The sequence below is a fragment of the Delphinapterus leucas genome, chromosome 6, assembly GCF_059928025.1.
Source record: "Delphinapterus leucas isolate spDelLeu-1000000601 "Yukka" chromosome 6, BTC_Dleu_Yukka2, whole genome shotgun sequence".
NCBI lineage: Eukaryota > Metazoa > Chordata > Mammalia > Artiodactyla > Monodontidae > Delphinapterus > Delphinapterus leucas.
Genome location: NC_143134.1, coordinates 60,989,879 through 61,005,250, shown reverse-complemented (window position 1 = coordinate 61,005,250; position 15,372 = coordinate 60,989,879). Strand labels below are relative to the sequence as shown.

General features: G+C 35.9%; 1 protein-coding gene across 1 annotated transcript in view; it reads right to left on the bottom strand.

Annotated features, from left to right (window-relative positions):
• FREM1 (FRAS1 related extracellular matrix 1) overlaps nucleotides 1–15,372 on the bottom strand; it is a 178,230-nt gene that overhangs the window by 65,283 nt on the left and 97,575 nt on the right. Inside the window, exons 18-20 of the mRNA XM_089913219.1 lie at nucleotides 11,634–11,830; nucleotides 7,946–8,168; nucleotides 3,220–3,364 (exon numbers count right to left, since the gene is read on the bottom strand). Coding sequence (XP_089769345.1) covers nucleotides 3,220–3,364; nucleotides 7,946–8,168; nucleotides 11,634–11,830 — 565 coding nt within the window. The remainder of the gene's footprint in view (nucleotides 1–3,219; nucleotides 3,365–7,945; nucleotides 8,169–11,633; nucleotides 11,831–15,372) is intronic.

The window sequence follows — 15,372 nt, the reverse complement described above, 5'->3', positions numbered from 1 at the left end:
GGTCAGAATTAAATTTCAGAGGGTCCAAGAGAGAAGAAAGTATGTCATAGTCTGAGTTACCCTGAAAGGGACAAAGATCTTGGTGCAGGTAATTTATTTGGGAAGTGACCTCAGGAACAAGCGAGAGGGAGGGAGGAGTGAGGAAGGAAAGGAGGAAAAGGCAACGAAGGGTGTAGTTACTGCTATGGGGCTCAGTCCTGCTGGGGATCCTTTGAAGAGCCATGTAGAATATGCCTCAAGTTATGCTTCAGAAGGATAGGAGGCTGGGATACTTATCTTCTCCACTACCTTTCATAGGTGGAGGGTTGCCCTCAAAGTATTCTCCCCTGTGCCTGGACATGGGCTGAATGAGCCACTGCTACTTCAGAGAAAGCCCAGAGGCAAAAAAGCAGAGCACTACGGGCACTTAGATGGGGCACAGACAGCGTGCAGGGTACGTTCCATCATAGCTGCAACTAGAATCAGAGGTGGGCTAAGGGGGTGTAACCCCAGGAGCCAAAAGCACAGCATCTAAAAGGAATATCAAAGGAATGGTGTCAGATGACCTAGCAAGGTCCAGCAAGATGAGAAGAGCCATTAGATATGGTGGGAAATCCAAGGGTAACTTTTAAGGGAGGTTGGAGAGTGGGCAGGAATAGAGGAAGCAAACACAAGCTATTCCTCCAAATAGTTTGGCACTGAAATAAATGAGGGACTGGGTCATCGTTGTAGTTTTAGAATGAGAATACCTGCTTGGAATAATGCTAATAACTGACACTTTTGAGAACTTAATAGGTATAGTCTCTGAAGTACCTTTACATATTTTAATTCCTTTAATCCTTTCAAAAACCACATGAAGAGGATACTGCTATTATCGCCATTTACAAAGAAGTTGACAGAGAGGTAGTGAGAGGTTAAGTAACACGTTCAAGGTCACACCACCGATAAGTGGCTGAACCAAGGCAGTCTGGCTCCAGAATCTGCTCCCTTCACCACTAACTATATCCCTGTGTCTTATTAGCAGAAGGAATGAAAAGAGAGAGATGGAAGATGCAGTAGGGAAAAAATAATGGAGCAAGTTCTGGGAGAAGGCGAGAGGTGATATGCCCAAGGACACATATGGAAGGGAAAGAAGAAAAGGAAAAAAGAAAAGAAAGAAGAAGGAGGAATTTCGAGGCAAAGTTAGAGGAGCTTTGGTGATTCTGTAGATGAAGCTATGCCAGGAAGTTTAATAGCAAGAACATAGCAAGAAATAGTAAATCAGATAGGACTGAATGAGTGCCTTGTTAAGTTATTTTACCTTTCTGGTCTCAGTTGTCTCAGTGAGGATAATGATACCTACTTCACACAGTTTTGGTGAGGACTTAAGGAACAACTATATGTGAAAGGAGCCAACATACTGCCACATAGTAAGCACTTAATAAACACCAGTTTTCACCTCTCTCCCTCCTTTTTAGGTAAAATGAGGTCATCAGAAAGGAGGTTTCATAATACCACAATATCCTTCATATTTTCATTTTTATAAATCAAGATTTACCAATCCAAGATTCCAGCTAGAGAATAAGGAAATAGAAATTTCTATTGAATATTCCTTGTCAAACTGATATCTGAGATGCAATCCTCCAAAGAACTATCTCCAGTATTTCCCATAATGCTTTCCAAGGGCCTTGGTGGCCCATAGGGAACAGCAAGAGAATTGGCAGAATAAGGAAGGGATTTGTTTAAGGTCCTGTTTTCTGCAAAGTGGACGAGACTTTGGGAGCTTACACACTTCAGGAAATTGTTCACTTCCTGATAAAGACTTGGACTGTCTACTCAATGCCCCTCACTGCTACACCATTAAAATGGTCAAAGAGGTACCAAGAAGCACACAATTCTCTCCATCCAGCACCTGAGAAGAGTCGGACTTCCTCAAGTTCTAACCTTGGACAGTTCTGTACAGTTTCCAATAATAAGAGAAATGGCTAGAGCTATAGAAATATAATTGATGAAGACTCTACCCTACGACCAAACTCTGATCAGCTACAGAGGGAGACACCGAGAAAGTCTGCAATTAGTAATATCAGTACAGAATTTTTAAAAAGTGATCATTTTGACAACAGGTGGCAAGGGGGCATTGATCCCTATGGAACACAGTAGAGGACTGGAAGACAATGAAATACCAAGATGATGACAGAAGTGTCAGTGATATATTTCCCTCAGTCACTCTTAGTTCAAAGTTTGACCAAATCCACAGTGAGGACTGTCTGCAGTTAATATTACCACACTTTAATTGAATCTGTGTATTAATTACACTCTGATATGTGTGCATGCATGTGTTTAAATATTTAGTACACTGTTCATTCTATATTGTATGTTTGGTTATTTTGAATTATTGACAACTAAATAAAACTTTTAGAGGAAAATCAAGTAACTGAAAGGTGGAGAAACCATAATTTTAAAACATACATGCACCCCAGTGGTCATTGCAGCACTATTTACAATAGCCAGGACATGGAAGCAACCTAAGTGTCCATCAACAGAGGAATGGATAAAGAAGATGTGGTACATATATACAATGGAATATTACTCAGCCATAAAAAGAAACAAAACAGTGCCACTTGCAGAGATGTGGACAGACCTAGAAACTGCCATACAGAGTGAAGTAAGCCAGAAAGAGAAAAACAAATAACGTATAATGTTGCTTATATGTGGAATCTAGAAAAATGGTACAGATGAACTTATTTACAAAGCAGAAATAGAGACACAGATGTAGAGAACAAACTTATGGATATCAAGGAGGGAAGGGGGAGTGGGATGAATTGAGGGATTCGGATTGATATATATACACTACTATATACGAAATAGATAACTAATGAGAACCTACTGTATAGCACAGGGAACTCTACCCAATTCTCTGTGGTGACCTAAATGGGAAGGAAATCAAAAAAAGGGGGGATGTATGTACACATATAACTGATTCACCTTGCTGTACAGCAGAAACACAACATTGTAAAGCAACTATACTCCAATAAAAATTAATTTTTAAAAGGCTAATTTGAGAATTGTTAAGGAGAAGTTATATTAACTAATATTTGCACCAAAGGTTCTAGGTGCCTGACTAGGTGGGGCAAGTTGTAACAGGCAGGAGCTGTCAAAGACTTGTTTCTCTCTTGAGGACACACATTCCATTTGCATCTAGTCTTCCAGACCTCAGAATTTTATACAGAATTTGAAAGGGACTCTTTTCAGGTAGCTTACTTGCTCAGCACTGGTTTCTCATCATTAACTGGGGTGACCTCTACAGAAATGGTTTTAAGTATCTTATGTTTCCCATCCGACAACTGGATTGTAAAGTCATCAGCAAGGCTCTCTGAGTCATCATGCAAATACATCAACCTCATTCCTGGAAAAAGGGAAAAAAGAGAGAAAGTAAATCTTTTTTATGATCGAACCACTTCAAAGCACGTCACAGAAAATTTGTTTTAACCTCCAAGGCATTGGTATTAGCATTAGCTCATTAATCAATACAATAAGGTTGCATTGATAAATGCATAAACCAAACTGTTTTATGAAGTAAGAGCACCCCTCCTCGTTCAATAAAAGTTCCTATTTAAATAAGTTAGTATTTGATAAGGGTCTTATTTACAATCAGTGAGAAAGGATATATAATTTAATAAACTGCAGGAGAACAATGGTGACAGAGTGTTTAAATGAAACAGAAAATTAGTTCATTACATAGGGAAATTCATAGTTAGATCCCTACCTCAAGCCAACAACCAAAATAAACTCTAGATGAATCAAAACTTAATTATAAAACTATTTTTAAAAACCTATGTAACATTTATATGCAAATGCAAGAGACCCAGAACAGCTAAAACAGTCTTGGGAAAAAAAAAACAAAGTTGGAGGACTCACATTTTCCATTTTCAAAACTTACTGCAAAGTACAGTAATCAAGATAGGGTAGTACTGGCACAGAGTAGATACAGATGAATCTAATAGAAGAGAGCCCAGAAATGAGCTCATACATATCTGATCAACTGATTTTCATCAAGGGCACCAAGACCATTCAATGGGGAAAGAGTAGTCTTTCAATAAATAGTGCTGGGACAACCAGATATCCATAGGCCAAAAAAATGAAATTGGATCCCTACTTCACACTATATACAAAAATTAACTCAAAATGGGTCATAGACCTAAACACCAAGAGCTAAGCTAGAAAAACTGTTCAAAGAAAACATTTGTGACTTTGGGTTAGGCAATGGTTTTGTAGATAAGACACCAAAAGCACAAGTGACAAAACAAAACGACAACAAAAACATAGATAATTTGAACTCCAAAGGAAACCATCAAGGGAGCAACATGACAACCCACAGAACTGGAGAAAATATTTACAAATCATATACCTGATAAGGGAGGATCTAGTATCCAGAATGTATTAAGAACTCTAACAACTCAACAGTAAAAGACAACCCAGTTACAAAATGGGCAAAGGATCTGTGTAGACATTTTTCCAAAGAAGATATAAGAAGATATATAAATAGCCAAAAAACCTATGAAAAGATGCTCAACACCACTAGCTATTAGGGAAATGGAAATCAAAACCACAATGAGATAGTACTTCACACACACACACTAGGATGGCTATAATTAAAAAGACAGTCAATAACAAACGTTGGTGAGGATGTGGAGAAAATGGAATTCTTATATGTTGCCGGTAGAAATGTAAAATGATACAGCTATTTTGGAAAACAGTTTGGCAGTTCCTCATAATGTTAAACATAGAGTTACATATGACCCAGCAATTCCACTCCTAGATATATAGCCAAGAGAAATGAAAATATAGTATATACCCATACAAAAAACTTGTACATGAATGTTTATAACCGCATCATTCATAATAGTCAAAAAAGTGAAAGTGACCCTAATGTCCATCAACTGATGAATGGATAAATAAATTGCGGTATGTCCATACAATGGAATATTATTTGGCAATAAAAAGGAATGGAGTACTGACTCATGCTACAATATGCGTGAATGTTGAAAACATTATGCTAAATAAAACAAACCAGTTACAAAAGATCACATATTCCATTTATATGGTTTCACTTATGTAAAATGTTCAGAACAGACAAATCTATAGAGGCAAAAATAGTTTAGTGGTTGCCCGGGGTTTTGGGGAGGGAGGGATGAGAGTGACTGCTAATGTGTATGGTATTACTTTTTGGGGGTAACAAAAATGTTCTAAAATCGACTGTGATGATGAATATACTAAAACCCACTGAATTATACACTTTAAATTGGTGAATATTATGGCCCATGAGTTATATCTCAGTAAAGCTGTTTTAAAAGATTTGGAAGAAAATATTTTATTCCTGGATGTAGAAGATCTTCCTAATATAAAAACAAAAGAAAAATACATAAAGAAAAATAACAATAAATTTTACTACCTACAATTTTGACTTCTGTATTTAAAAACATGAATTAAAGGCAAATAAAACATGGAAAAACATATTGTAATGTGACAAAAATACAAAGCATCAGTATTTACCAATCCCTTATTAATCAATACGAATTGAGGGAAAAATGGGCAATGGACATTATCGGGAAATTCACAAAAGATGAAACATACATATCTGGTCAATAAACATGAAAATATGTTCAATCTCACTCAATCTAAGAACTTCAAATCAAGATAACAATGAGAGACTATTAATTGACCACCAAGTTTGCAAAGGTTTTTAAAAATAATATCCATTATTGATTAGGACAAAAGGCATACCCAGGCACGTGGTAGCAATGGCATTCTTTTTCCCGAAAAGTACTATAAATGCTGACTTTTCTGTACCGAGCAATCTCATTATAAAAATTTATTCAAAAGAAATATTAAGAGATGGGCACCAAGATTTATGTTACATAAATATATGTAAAATATGTTTATTGATATGTAACTTATAATATCAAAATATGAAGTTATCTGCATATTTAAAAATAGGAGATAGTTGTATAAAATTACATTGCAGTATGTCCATATAATGAAACACTGTAATTATCACAAATCATGTTCTCAATATTTAAAAGGTAAAAAGATGCTTATAATAATTGATAAGAAAAAAACAGATTACATAATATGGTAGTTTTTAAGTTCTGTATGTTTGGTGGAGGCAGAGGTTAGAACATACTAAAGTTTTTTTTTTTTAATGTAGCCATAAATGAACCAAAAATAAAATACAGGTGAAAATCTAATCTCTGAGAATGTCACCAAAATATTAATTTAGATAAAAATTTTTTTCTTCAAAATGATCGTGTAGTGCAAACTTCACACAATATGCATACAATACTTATTTAACTTAATAATAAACAATGAATATTATTTTTTTAAAACTGACTTTTAAAAAATTTATTTATTTTATTTTATTTATTTTTGGCTGCATTGGGTCTTCATTGCTGCATGCAGGCTTTCTCTAGTTGCGGCAAGCAGGGGCTACTCTTCGTTGTGGTGCATGGGCTTCTCATTGCAGTAGCTTCTCTGTTGCGGAGCACAGGCTCTAGGTGCACAGGCTTCAGTAGCTGTGGCATGCAGGCTCAGTAGCTGTGGCACACGGACTTAGTTGCTCCGTGGCATGTGGGATCTTCCCAGACCAGGGATCGAACCCATGTCCCCTGCGTTGGCAGGCAGATTCTTAACTAGTGCGCCACCAGGGAAGTCCCAAAAAACTGACTTTCCTGAGAGTAAAATTTGATTTATTATTTCTTTTTCCTTGGCCTTAAATTTGAAAAAAATATTGTAACAATATATTGTATTATTTCCTACACAGGGTTATTCATTTGGTAATACCATCATTTAAGCTCTGGAATTTCTTTCTTTGCAATTGATAAAACTGAGAAGTATGTTAATTAGCTTTTTCAATTCAAACATGATATGATATTGTGCAACTATTGCAAAATAAACTTTGGGGCAGAGAGCTCTAGTTGGGGAAAGGAAAAATTTAAAGACAGAAAAAAATGTGGAACAAGTGCTAGATAAATCAAACACAGAGAAGGAAGAGTTTGGAGTGTGCAGGTGGGCTCCACAGGGAGGTCGATAGTGAACTGGTTCTGAAGGCTGGTACTGGGTGGCCAGGGGAAGGAGAGGAAAGGACCCCTCAGGCAGGGTAAACAGAATACATGAAGGCAGGGCAGGAAGGAGAATGCAAGTAGGCAGCGATTCTAGAGCCAACACACTTTTCTCAAATATTTAAAAGCATTTATATATATATGTTAAATGGAATAAGATCCATTTTTCAGAAAGAGTAATGAAAGAATAATTCAGGCTGCTATTCCAATGTGTCATTTCCTTAAAGGGCAAATTATCTCCTCAGAGAATAATGAGTTATTATATTTGTTCTATATTTGTTTCAAATATGGATGTTTGGGCAGACAAATCTCTTCAATTTAGTTCCACGATCTCAATAGTTTTAAAAAGAAATTTTTTTTATTATGACATTAAAAGCTTGGGGTAGGGCTTCCCTGGTGGTGCAGTGGTTGAGAGTCCGCCTGCTGATGCAGGGGACACGGGTTCGTGCCCCGGTCCGGGAAGATCCCACATGCCGCAGAGCGGCTGGGCCTGTGAGCCATGGCCGCTGAGCCTGCGCGTCTGGAGCCTGTGCTCTGCAACAGGAGAGGCCGCAACAGTGAGAGGCCCGCGTACCGCAAAAAAAAAAAAAAAAAAAAAAAGCTTGGGGTAAACTACCAAAAATCACAAATACCATTTTTATTGATGCTCGAAAAGTGAAGGAAAACATATTATTTCCTTCTCAATTACCCACTATCTCTAGCTGGGGCTTCATGCCCTGCATTAATCCAGAGCCCAGAGAAAACCCTTGAGGGATAATGAATGTAGGTGAATGCCATTTCTTCACTTCCTCTTTCTGTGATTTATTATTATCTTTCCTGGGTTAAATTATGAAATCAACAACAACAAAGTGAAATGAAGCGTGATATACCATTCTTGAGAAGTTCCATAGAAAAGTTGTAAACAAGTTCATGCTTCTGGCCAGGGTTGGGTGATTGCTTATACTGAGGCAAGTCTTTGCTAAACACCCCGTTGATGAGGAGGCCATGACGTGGCTTCTGAGTGACGCTGAACAGCAAGGGGTCCTTGGGAATGTCCCGGTCAACAGCATTAATGATGGAAGAATCCAGCTCTCTCATCTGACCCTCACACACCTAAACAAAAACAGGAAAGTCAGCTGCATGCTAAATAAAACCTGTCTTTCTTTTGGCAAACTGCTCAAAAAATAATTTTAACATATCCTATATAATTTTAAGATACCCATGCAAATTTTCCATGAGATGCGTGTGTAATGAGTCCTAAAAAGAAATTGCTGGTTCAACATGACCTTTGAAGACAAGAACAAATCTATTAATCTTTCTCACATTTTTCTTTTGAAGATTTCAAAGCACTTTATTTACATGAAGGACTAAAGGAGAGATACATAGAATCTCATATATATATTTCATAATTCAAAGGTTGGGGGAAAAAGCAACCAAAAGGATGCTTGCTTTCTGGAAGTCACCAGGTATAGACCCTGCCTTCAGATCCTAACCTGTTATTTTAATCTCCTGGACCTTGTTGCTTTCATAATTCTTACGTTTCTGTTTTAGAAATGGCACAAATATCTGCTATGCACACTGCGGGTATTAGGTGTTTTTAACTTTTGTCATTGTAGTAAAACCTTCTATATTTCAATTACAGTCAACAACAGTTGAGAGGATGCTTCTGGATGCACGACAGAATATATTTTAATTCTGGGTCCCTCATCTCTTCCCAGTCTTCACACCTCTAATCTTCCTGAACGACCCTGCACCCCACTTCAGGTTTCATAATCCTTTAAGCATAAAGAGAACTGAATGTTTTTCATTTCATGTAGGATCTAGTTATTTAAAACCATCACTACCATTAGTACCACTGACACGGTGCTTAGTCATCTTTATCTTCTTTTTCTCATAGCAAGGGAACAAAGAAGTATTTCTGTTTCCTATTGTGAAATATAGCAAGATCTAAATAATATGAGTGTATAAGTTTAACATGTGCTTATTGGGCATTTGCAGTTCACTGGATGCTGTGGGAATACGAATACTCTAAAGAATCAAAGTCAGATGAGAATGTGACGGCCTGTCCATCAATAACTATAACACAAGGAAGAAAATATCTAGTGCTACTAAATATGGATAAACAAGAAGTGCAAAAGAGTGGAGGAGCCCAGGAATGTCTTCGTGGCTGAGTGGACATTTTAGTTTTGAAGAAGACATACGGTTTAGATTTGTGAAAATGGCCTTTCCCTTCAGCCTCTCTTAAGGACTTTGAAGACAGCATTTCTGCAACCACTCTTCCTTGAACGTGCATAAAAAAGAACCATAATATCTGATATTTGGGCTAAAATTATGCTGGTTTTCTTATTAAAAACTGAGATGGCATCATAATTTAATATACAATGATAGAATTAGGGAATCATCTTTGATGATAATTTGCCTTTTTCTCCAAAAACTTTCATAAAGCAACTTAAAAAGATGTTCTAATTATCTGTCTTTATAAAGCTTGGGGCTCCTGGAATCACTGTATGGCAACCTTTCTTATTTACAAAATGCTAAATTCATTCACAAGATGACTGGGAAATTTTATTGAAAAAATGTGGGATTCTTTTTTGCACATTCAATTGTTTATTGAGATTATAAAAAATAGGTTTAGATCAAGAGACATAAAATACAGAAACTCACTAGTAGACAGCTTTGAAATGGATTATAATAACTTAAACTAAAACCGCAATTTTCTCTTTGCAAGTTGCAGCACAACTTGATGGAAGCCCAGCTAGCTACAAAATAAATACACTTTTTCACAAGAAGGCAAAATAAATATGACTATTTTAAAAAATCACTTGAAGCTTAAAGCCAGCTCTGCCAATAACACATGGGGCTCCATATTTGTTACTCTTCAACAGCTTCTCTAAGGAATGCACAGGAAAAAAAAAAAGCACGATTGCTTTCAGAGAAGAGCAAGAGACAAATTCCCAGTGGCCTAATTATTTCAGAAACCCCAGTCCTAGACAGATACAAGACAATAGAGGTAGGTATAGAAGGAATCATCTGTAATTCTTTTCTCTCTCTCATAATTACTGAAGTGCTCTCTGGAGAAATCCATGTGCCAACAGAAGAGGAAAAGCAGGAACTGGCTCTTAAGTCTCATCCTGAGGTGGCTTTCATATACCATTAAGATTCAGTAGAAAATTAAAATCAAATAAAGACTTTTGCATTTAGAGTTTGATGATTTTTAGTGCAAAATAAGGCAAGATAATGGTTTCAAAATAGATAATATGTGCTTTGGTCAATGTCTGAAAAAAGATGACACACATAACAAGACTAATATGAATGACACCTATTTATTAAGGGTTTTCTATGTGCCTGGCCATCATGATTGTCATGGCTACCCTAAACGAAGATTTGATACACGTTTTGCAGATGAGCAAACAGAAACAAAGAGAAATAACTTACCCAGGACCCTACAACTAGTAAACAGCTACACCAAGTCCCTCTTACTCCAAAGCCTGTGCTCATTCATTTAATCAGGATTTGCTATGTGCATGTCTGTTTTAAATAACTGTATAAACATTAGAACTGTTTAAAAAGGATTATATGCTGATATGAAAATGTTTACAATATACGTAATTACGGTTTCTTTTTTTAAGTAGAGAGTAGGGTATAGTATGATCCCTGATTTGTAGGTAAAAACATACAGAAAAACCATATACACACACACATATCACTGGCATGTGCACAAATTATTTCTGTGGAAATTAATTACTAAAACCTCAACTGATGGGGAGTGACTATGGGTAGGGGCTGTTGAAGAGGGAGAATTTCATATTTCACTGTGTATGTTTCTCAACATTCTAACTTATTTAACCATAGATATTTATTATTATTTTTTAAGACAACAGTTGTTGTCTCAGCAGTGATATGCTGGGCCATTTTAAGTATATGTCTGAATTTTTAAATAAAACTAACAAATATTATTATATAATATAAAGACATTTTCAAACTGCATAAAAATAATGGTCCAAGTTGTATTTTTTCATTTCATATATCTTTATAAATAGCTGTATAAAAAAAGATGCCTGTGATTCATGAATTAAGAGCCCTTCCTATTATAGCACTGGTTAAGAGGGCACTCTGTGGAATCAGAGCACCTGGGTGCAAATCCCCTACTTGCTACTTACTTCCAAGCTCTGTGATCTTGGGCCACTAACTTAACCTCTTAAGCCTCATTTTTTGCAGTTATTAAATGGCAATAATAATGCCATCACTCTAAAAGCCTATTGCGAGGATTCAATATGAATACATGTAAAGGGTTTGGAATAATACCTACAACCTAGTAAGTACTACATTCTCTATATATGCAACTATAATTGTAACCATACAATTGTTATATGTTAGCAATTATTATTATCATTACCAACATCACTATTATTAGAAAAATACTTTTCAAGTGATTGCATTACATAACAGGTTACTGCCTTCTCTACTTCTCATCAACTTAAAGTGTTAAGTGCACATAGACTAATGTAAATGGGCTAGGTGAAAATAAAAATTAGAAAATGATAAAAGAGAAATTGAAAATTCTGATATCTTTCTTACAGTAACATTCCGCACTATAAAATCAGGAGCTTCATCATTTGTGGGGTTGATTATAATGTAAAATGGTATCTCCAAGGAGCGTCGTTTCCCATCAGTGACATACACCATGAACTGGTCGGCTGTTGGTTCCATCCTCAGATGCCTGGACTGCACATAGTTAATGTGTAAAGCCTTCATGTCTTTCCACTGAAACGAAGCTAGAGCACACCAAGATGGAGCACATAAATAAGAAAAACGTTTTTTTCCAAGTTACTGGTCCTTAATCCTTAATCCGATAGCCTATTTCTCAGCAGAGGAAATAAGAGGTCATAGCAGTTGACCTAACAATCAGCTTCAGGGGCTGCTATAATCACTATAACCATCAACGTAAAAACAGATATCCATAAATTATAAGGAACAATTAAAATTTTCATGGAGAACGGAAGGGCAATAACTGCTAACTAGGATTATAGGGACTTCATGACCATTCCTTATATACTTGGAACGAATGTCAGAGAGACTTTCCTTCCCTTGATTAAAACCAGTGTTCCTGTGTGAGCAGTTCTTGTCATGCTTGAACAAGAAAGGAACCATCTCTTTCATATAAAGGCAAAACAAGAGTCCATCAATCATCTGCCTACTTGACTACATATCAACCGGCAGGAAGGAATGGAATTAACTGACCTGTTATTTTGGTATTCTGACATTGCCTTAAATCAAAAGATAAAAATGCTCTGTGTTGTGTATGAGTCACAGGAGAAACTGCATAAACTTTAATGCAGTTAATCTTTCTTTCTTCCAACTTTACTGAGATATAATGCACATATCATTGTGTGAGTTTAAGGTGTATGACGTGTTGATCTGAAACATTCTATACCACAAAGTGTTTATCACAATAAGGTTAATTAACATATCATTCACCTCATATAATTACTATTTTGCTGTTGTTGATATGATGAGAACATCAAAGCTCTACTCTCAAAGCAACTTTCAAGTGTATAATAAGTATTGTTAATTATAGTCATCATGCTATACCTTAGATACCCAGAATTTATTCATTTTATAACTGAAAGTTTGTAGCCTTCAACCAGCATCTCCTGCATCTCCTCACCCTTACCCTCGGCACCTGGCAACCACTATTCTACTCTCTGTTTCTATGAGTTCAATATTTTTAGATTCCACATATAAGTGAGGCCGTACAGTATTGGTCTTTATCTGTCTGATGAATTTCACTTACTATAATGCTCTCAGAGGTCCATCCATGTTGTTGCAAATGGCAACATTTCTTTCTTTTTCATGGCTGAATAATATCCTAATGTATGTATGTGTGTGTGTGTGTATATATATATATATATACACCACATTTTCTTTGTCCATTCATCCATCAATGGACATTTAGGTTGTTTCCATATGTTAGCTGTTATGAATAATCCTGTAATGAATATGGGAGTGCAGATATGTCTTTGATATCCTGTTTTCATTCTCTTTGGATATACACCCAGAAGTGGAATTGCTGAATCATACGGAAGTTCTATTTTTAATTTTTTGAGGAACTTCCATAGTGATTGTACCAATTTACATTCCCAACTAATGGTGCACCAGAGTTCCCTTTTCTCCACGTCCTCGCCAGCATTTGTTATCTCTTACCATTTTGATAACAGCCATTCAAACAGGTGGGAGATGATATATCATTGTGGTTTTAACTGGCATTTCCCTGATGATTAGTGATGATGAACACCTTTCCATGTACCTGTTCCACCATTTGTACATCTTCTCCAGAAAAATGTTTACTCAAGTCCTCTACCCATTTTTCAATCAGATTGTTTGGGCTTTTTGTATTGAGTTGTATGAGTAATTTATATATATTAGATATTAATCTCCTACCAGATATATGGTTTGCAAATATTTTCTCCCTTTCTATAGGTAACTTTTTCATTTTGTTGATTGCTTCTCTTTCTGTGCAGAAGCATTTTAGTTTAATGTAGTCCCACTTGTTGATTTTTGCTTTTTTGCCATTGCTTTTGGTGTCAAATTCAAAAAATCATCATCAAGACCCATGTCAAGGAGCTTACTGCCTATGTTGTCTTCTAGGAGTTTTATGGTTTCATGTCTTATGTTCAAGTCTTCAATCCATTTTGAGCTAATTTTTGTTGTGTTGTAAGATAGTCCAGTTTTATTCTTTTGCATGTGGCTGTCCATTTTTCCCAACACCACTTCTCAAAGAGACTATGCTTTGCCCATTGTATATTCTTGGCTCCTTCATTAAAAATTAATTGACCATATATGCATTGGTTTATTTCTAGGCTCTCTATTCTGTTCTATTGATCTATGTGTTTGTTTTTATGCTAATACCATACTGCTTTGATTACGATAGCTTTGTAATAATAGCTTGAAATCAGGAGGTGTGATGCCTCCAGCTTTGTTCTTCTTTCTCAAGATGGCTTTGGCTATCTGAGGTCTTTTGTGGTTCCATACAAATTTTAGGATTGTTTGTTCTATTTCTGTAAAAAATGCCATTGGGATTTTGATAGAGATTGCACTGAATCTATAGATAGCTTTGGGTGGTATGGACATTTTAACAATATTAACTCTTTCAATCCATGAACATGGGATGTCTTTCCATTTGTGTCTTCTTCAGCGTCTTTCATCAAGACATCAATTCTATGTCTTACGGTTCTTGGCATATAAATCTTTCACTTCCTTGGTTAAAATTATTCCTAAATATTTTATTGTTTTTGATGCTATTATAAATGAGATTGTTTTCTCTATTTCTTTTTTGGATAGCTTATTGTTCATGTATAGGAATACAACTGATGTTTGTATGTTGATTTTGTACCCTGAAACTTTATTGAATTTGTTGATTAGTTCTAACAGTTTTTGGTGAAGTCTTTAGGAATTTCTATATATCATATCATCAGCAAACAGAAACATTTTACTTTTTCCTTTCTGATTTGACACCCTTTATTTCTTTTTCTTGCCTAATTGCTCTGGCTATGACTTTCCGTACTATACTGAATAGGCATGATGAGGGTGGGCACCTCTGTCTGGTTCCTTATCTTACAGGGAAAATTTTCAACCTTTCACTGTTGACTATGATGCCAGCTGTGGGTTCTGCATATACGGGCTTTATTATGTTGAGGTATGTTCCTTCTATACACAATTTGTTGAGAGTTTTTAATCTTAAAAGGATGTAGAAATTTGTTAAATGTTTGTTTCTGCACCTATAGAGATGATCATAGGATTTTTGTCTTTCATTCTATCAGTGTGGTGTATCACATTTATTGATTTGCATATGCTGAACTGCCCTTGCATCACAGATATAAATCCCACTTGATCATGGTGTGTGATCCTTTTAATGTGCTGTTGAATTCAGTTTGTTATTGTTTTGTGGAGAAGTTTTGCATCTATATTCATCAAAGATATTGATTTGTAGTTTTCTTTTCTTGTAGTATCTTTATCTGTCTTTGGTATCAGGGTAATGCTAGCCTTGTAAAATGAGTTTGGAAGCATTCCCTCCTCTTCCTTTTTTTTGGAAAAGTTTGAGAAAAATGAGTGCTAACTCTTCTTTAAATGTTTGGTAGAAATCACCTGTGAAGCCATCTGATCTTGGGCTTTTCTTACTTGGGAGGTTTTGGATTACTGATTAAATCTATTTACTGATTATTGGTCTGTTCAGATTTTTAATTTCTTCATGATCCAGACTTGGTAAGTTTTATGTTCCTATGTTGTCCAATTTGTTGGTGTATAATTGTTCAGAGTA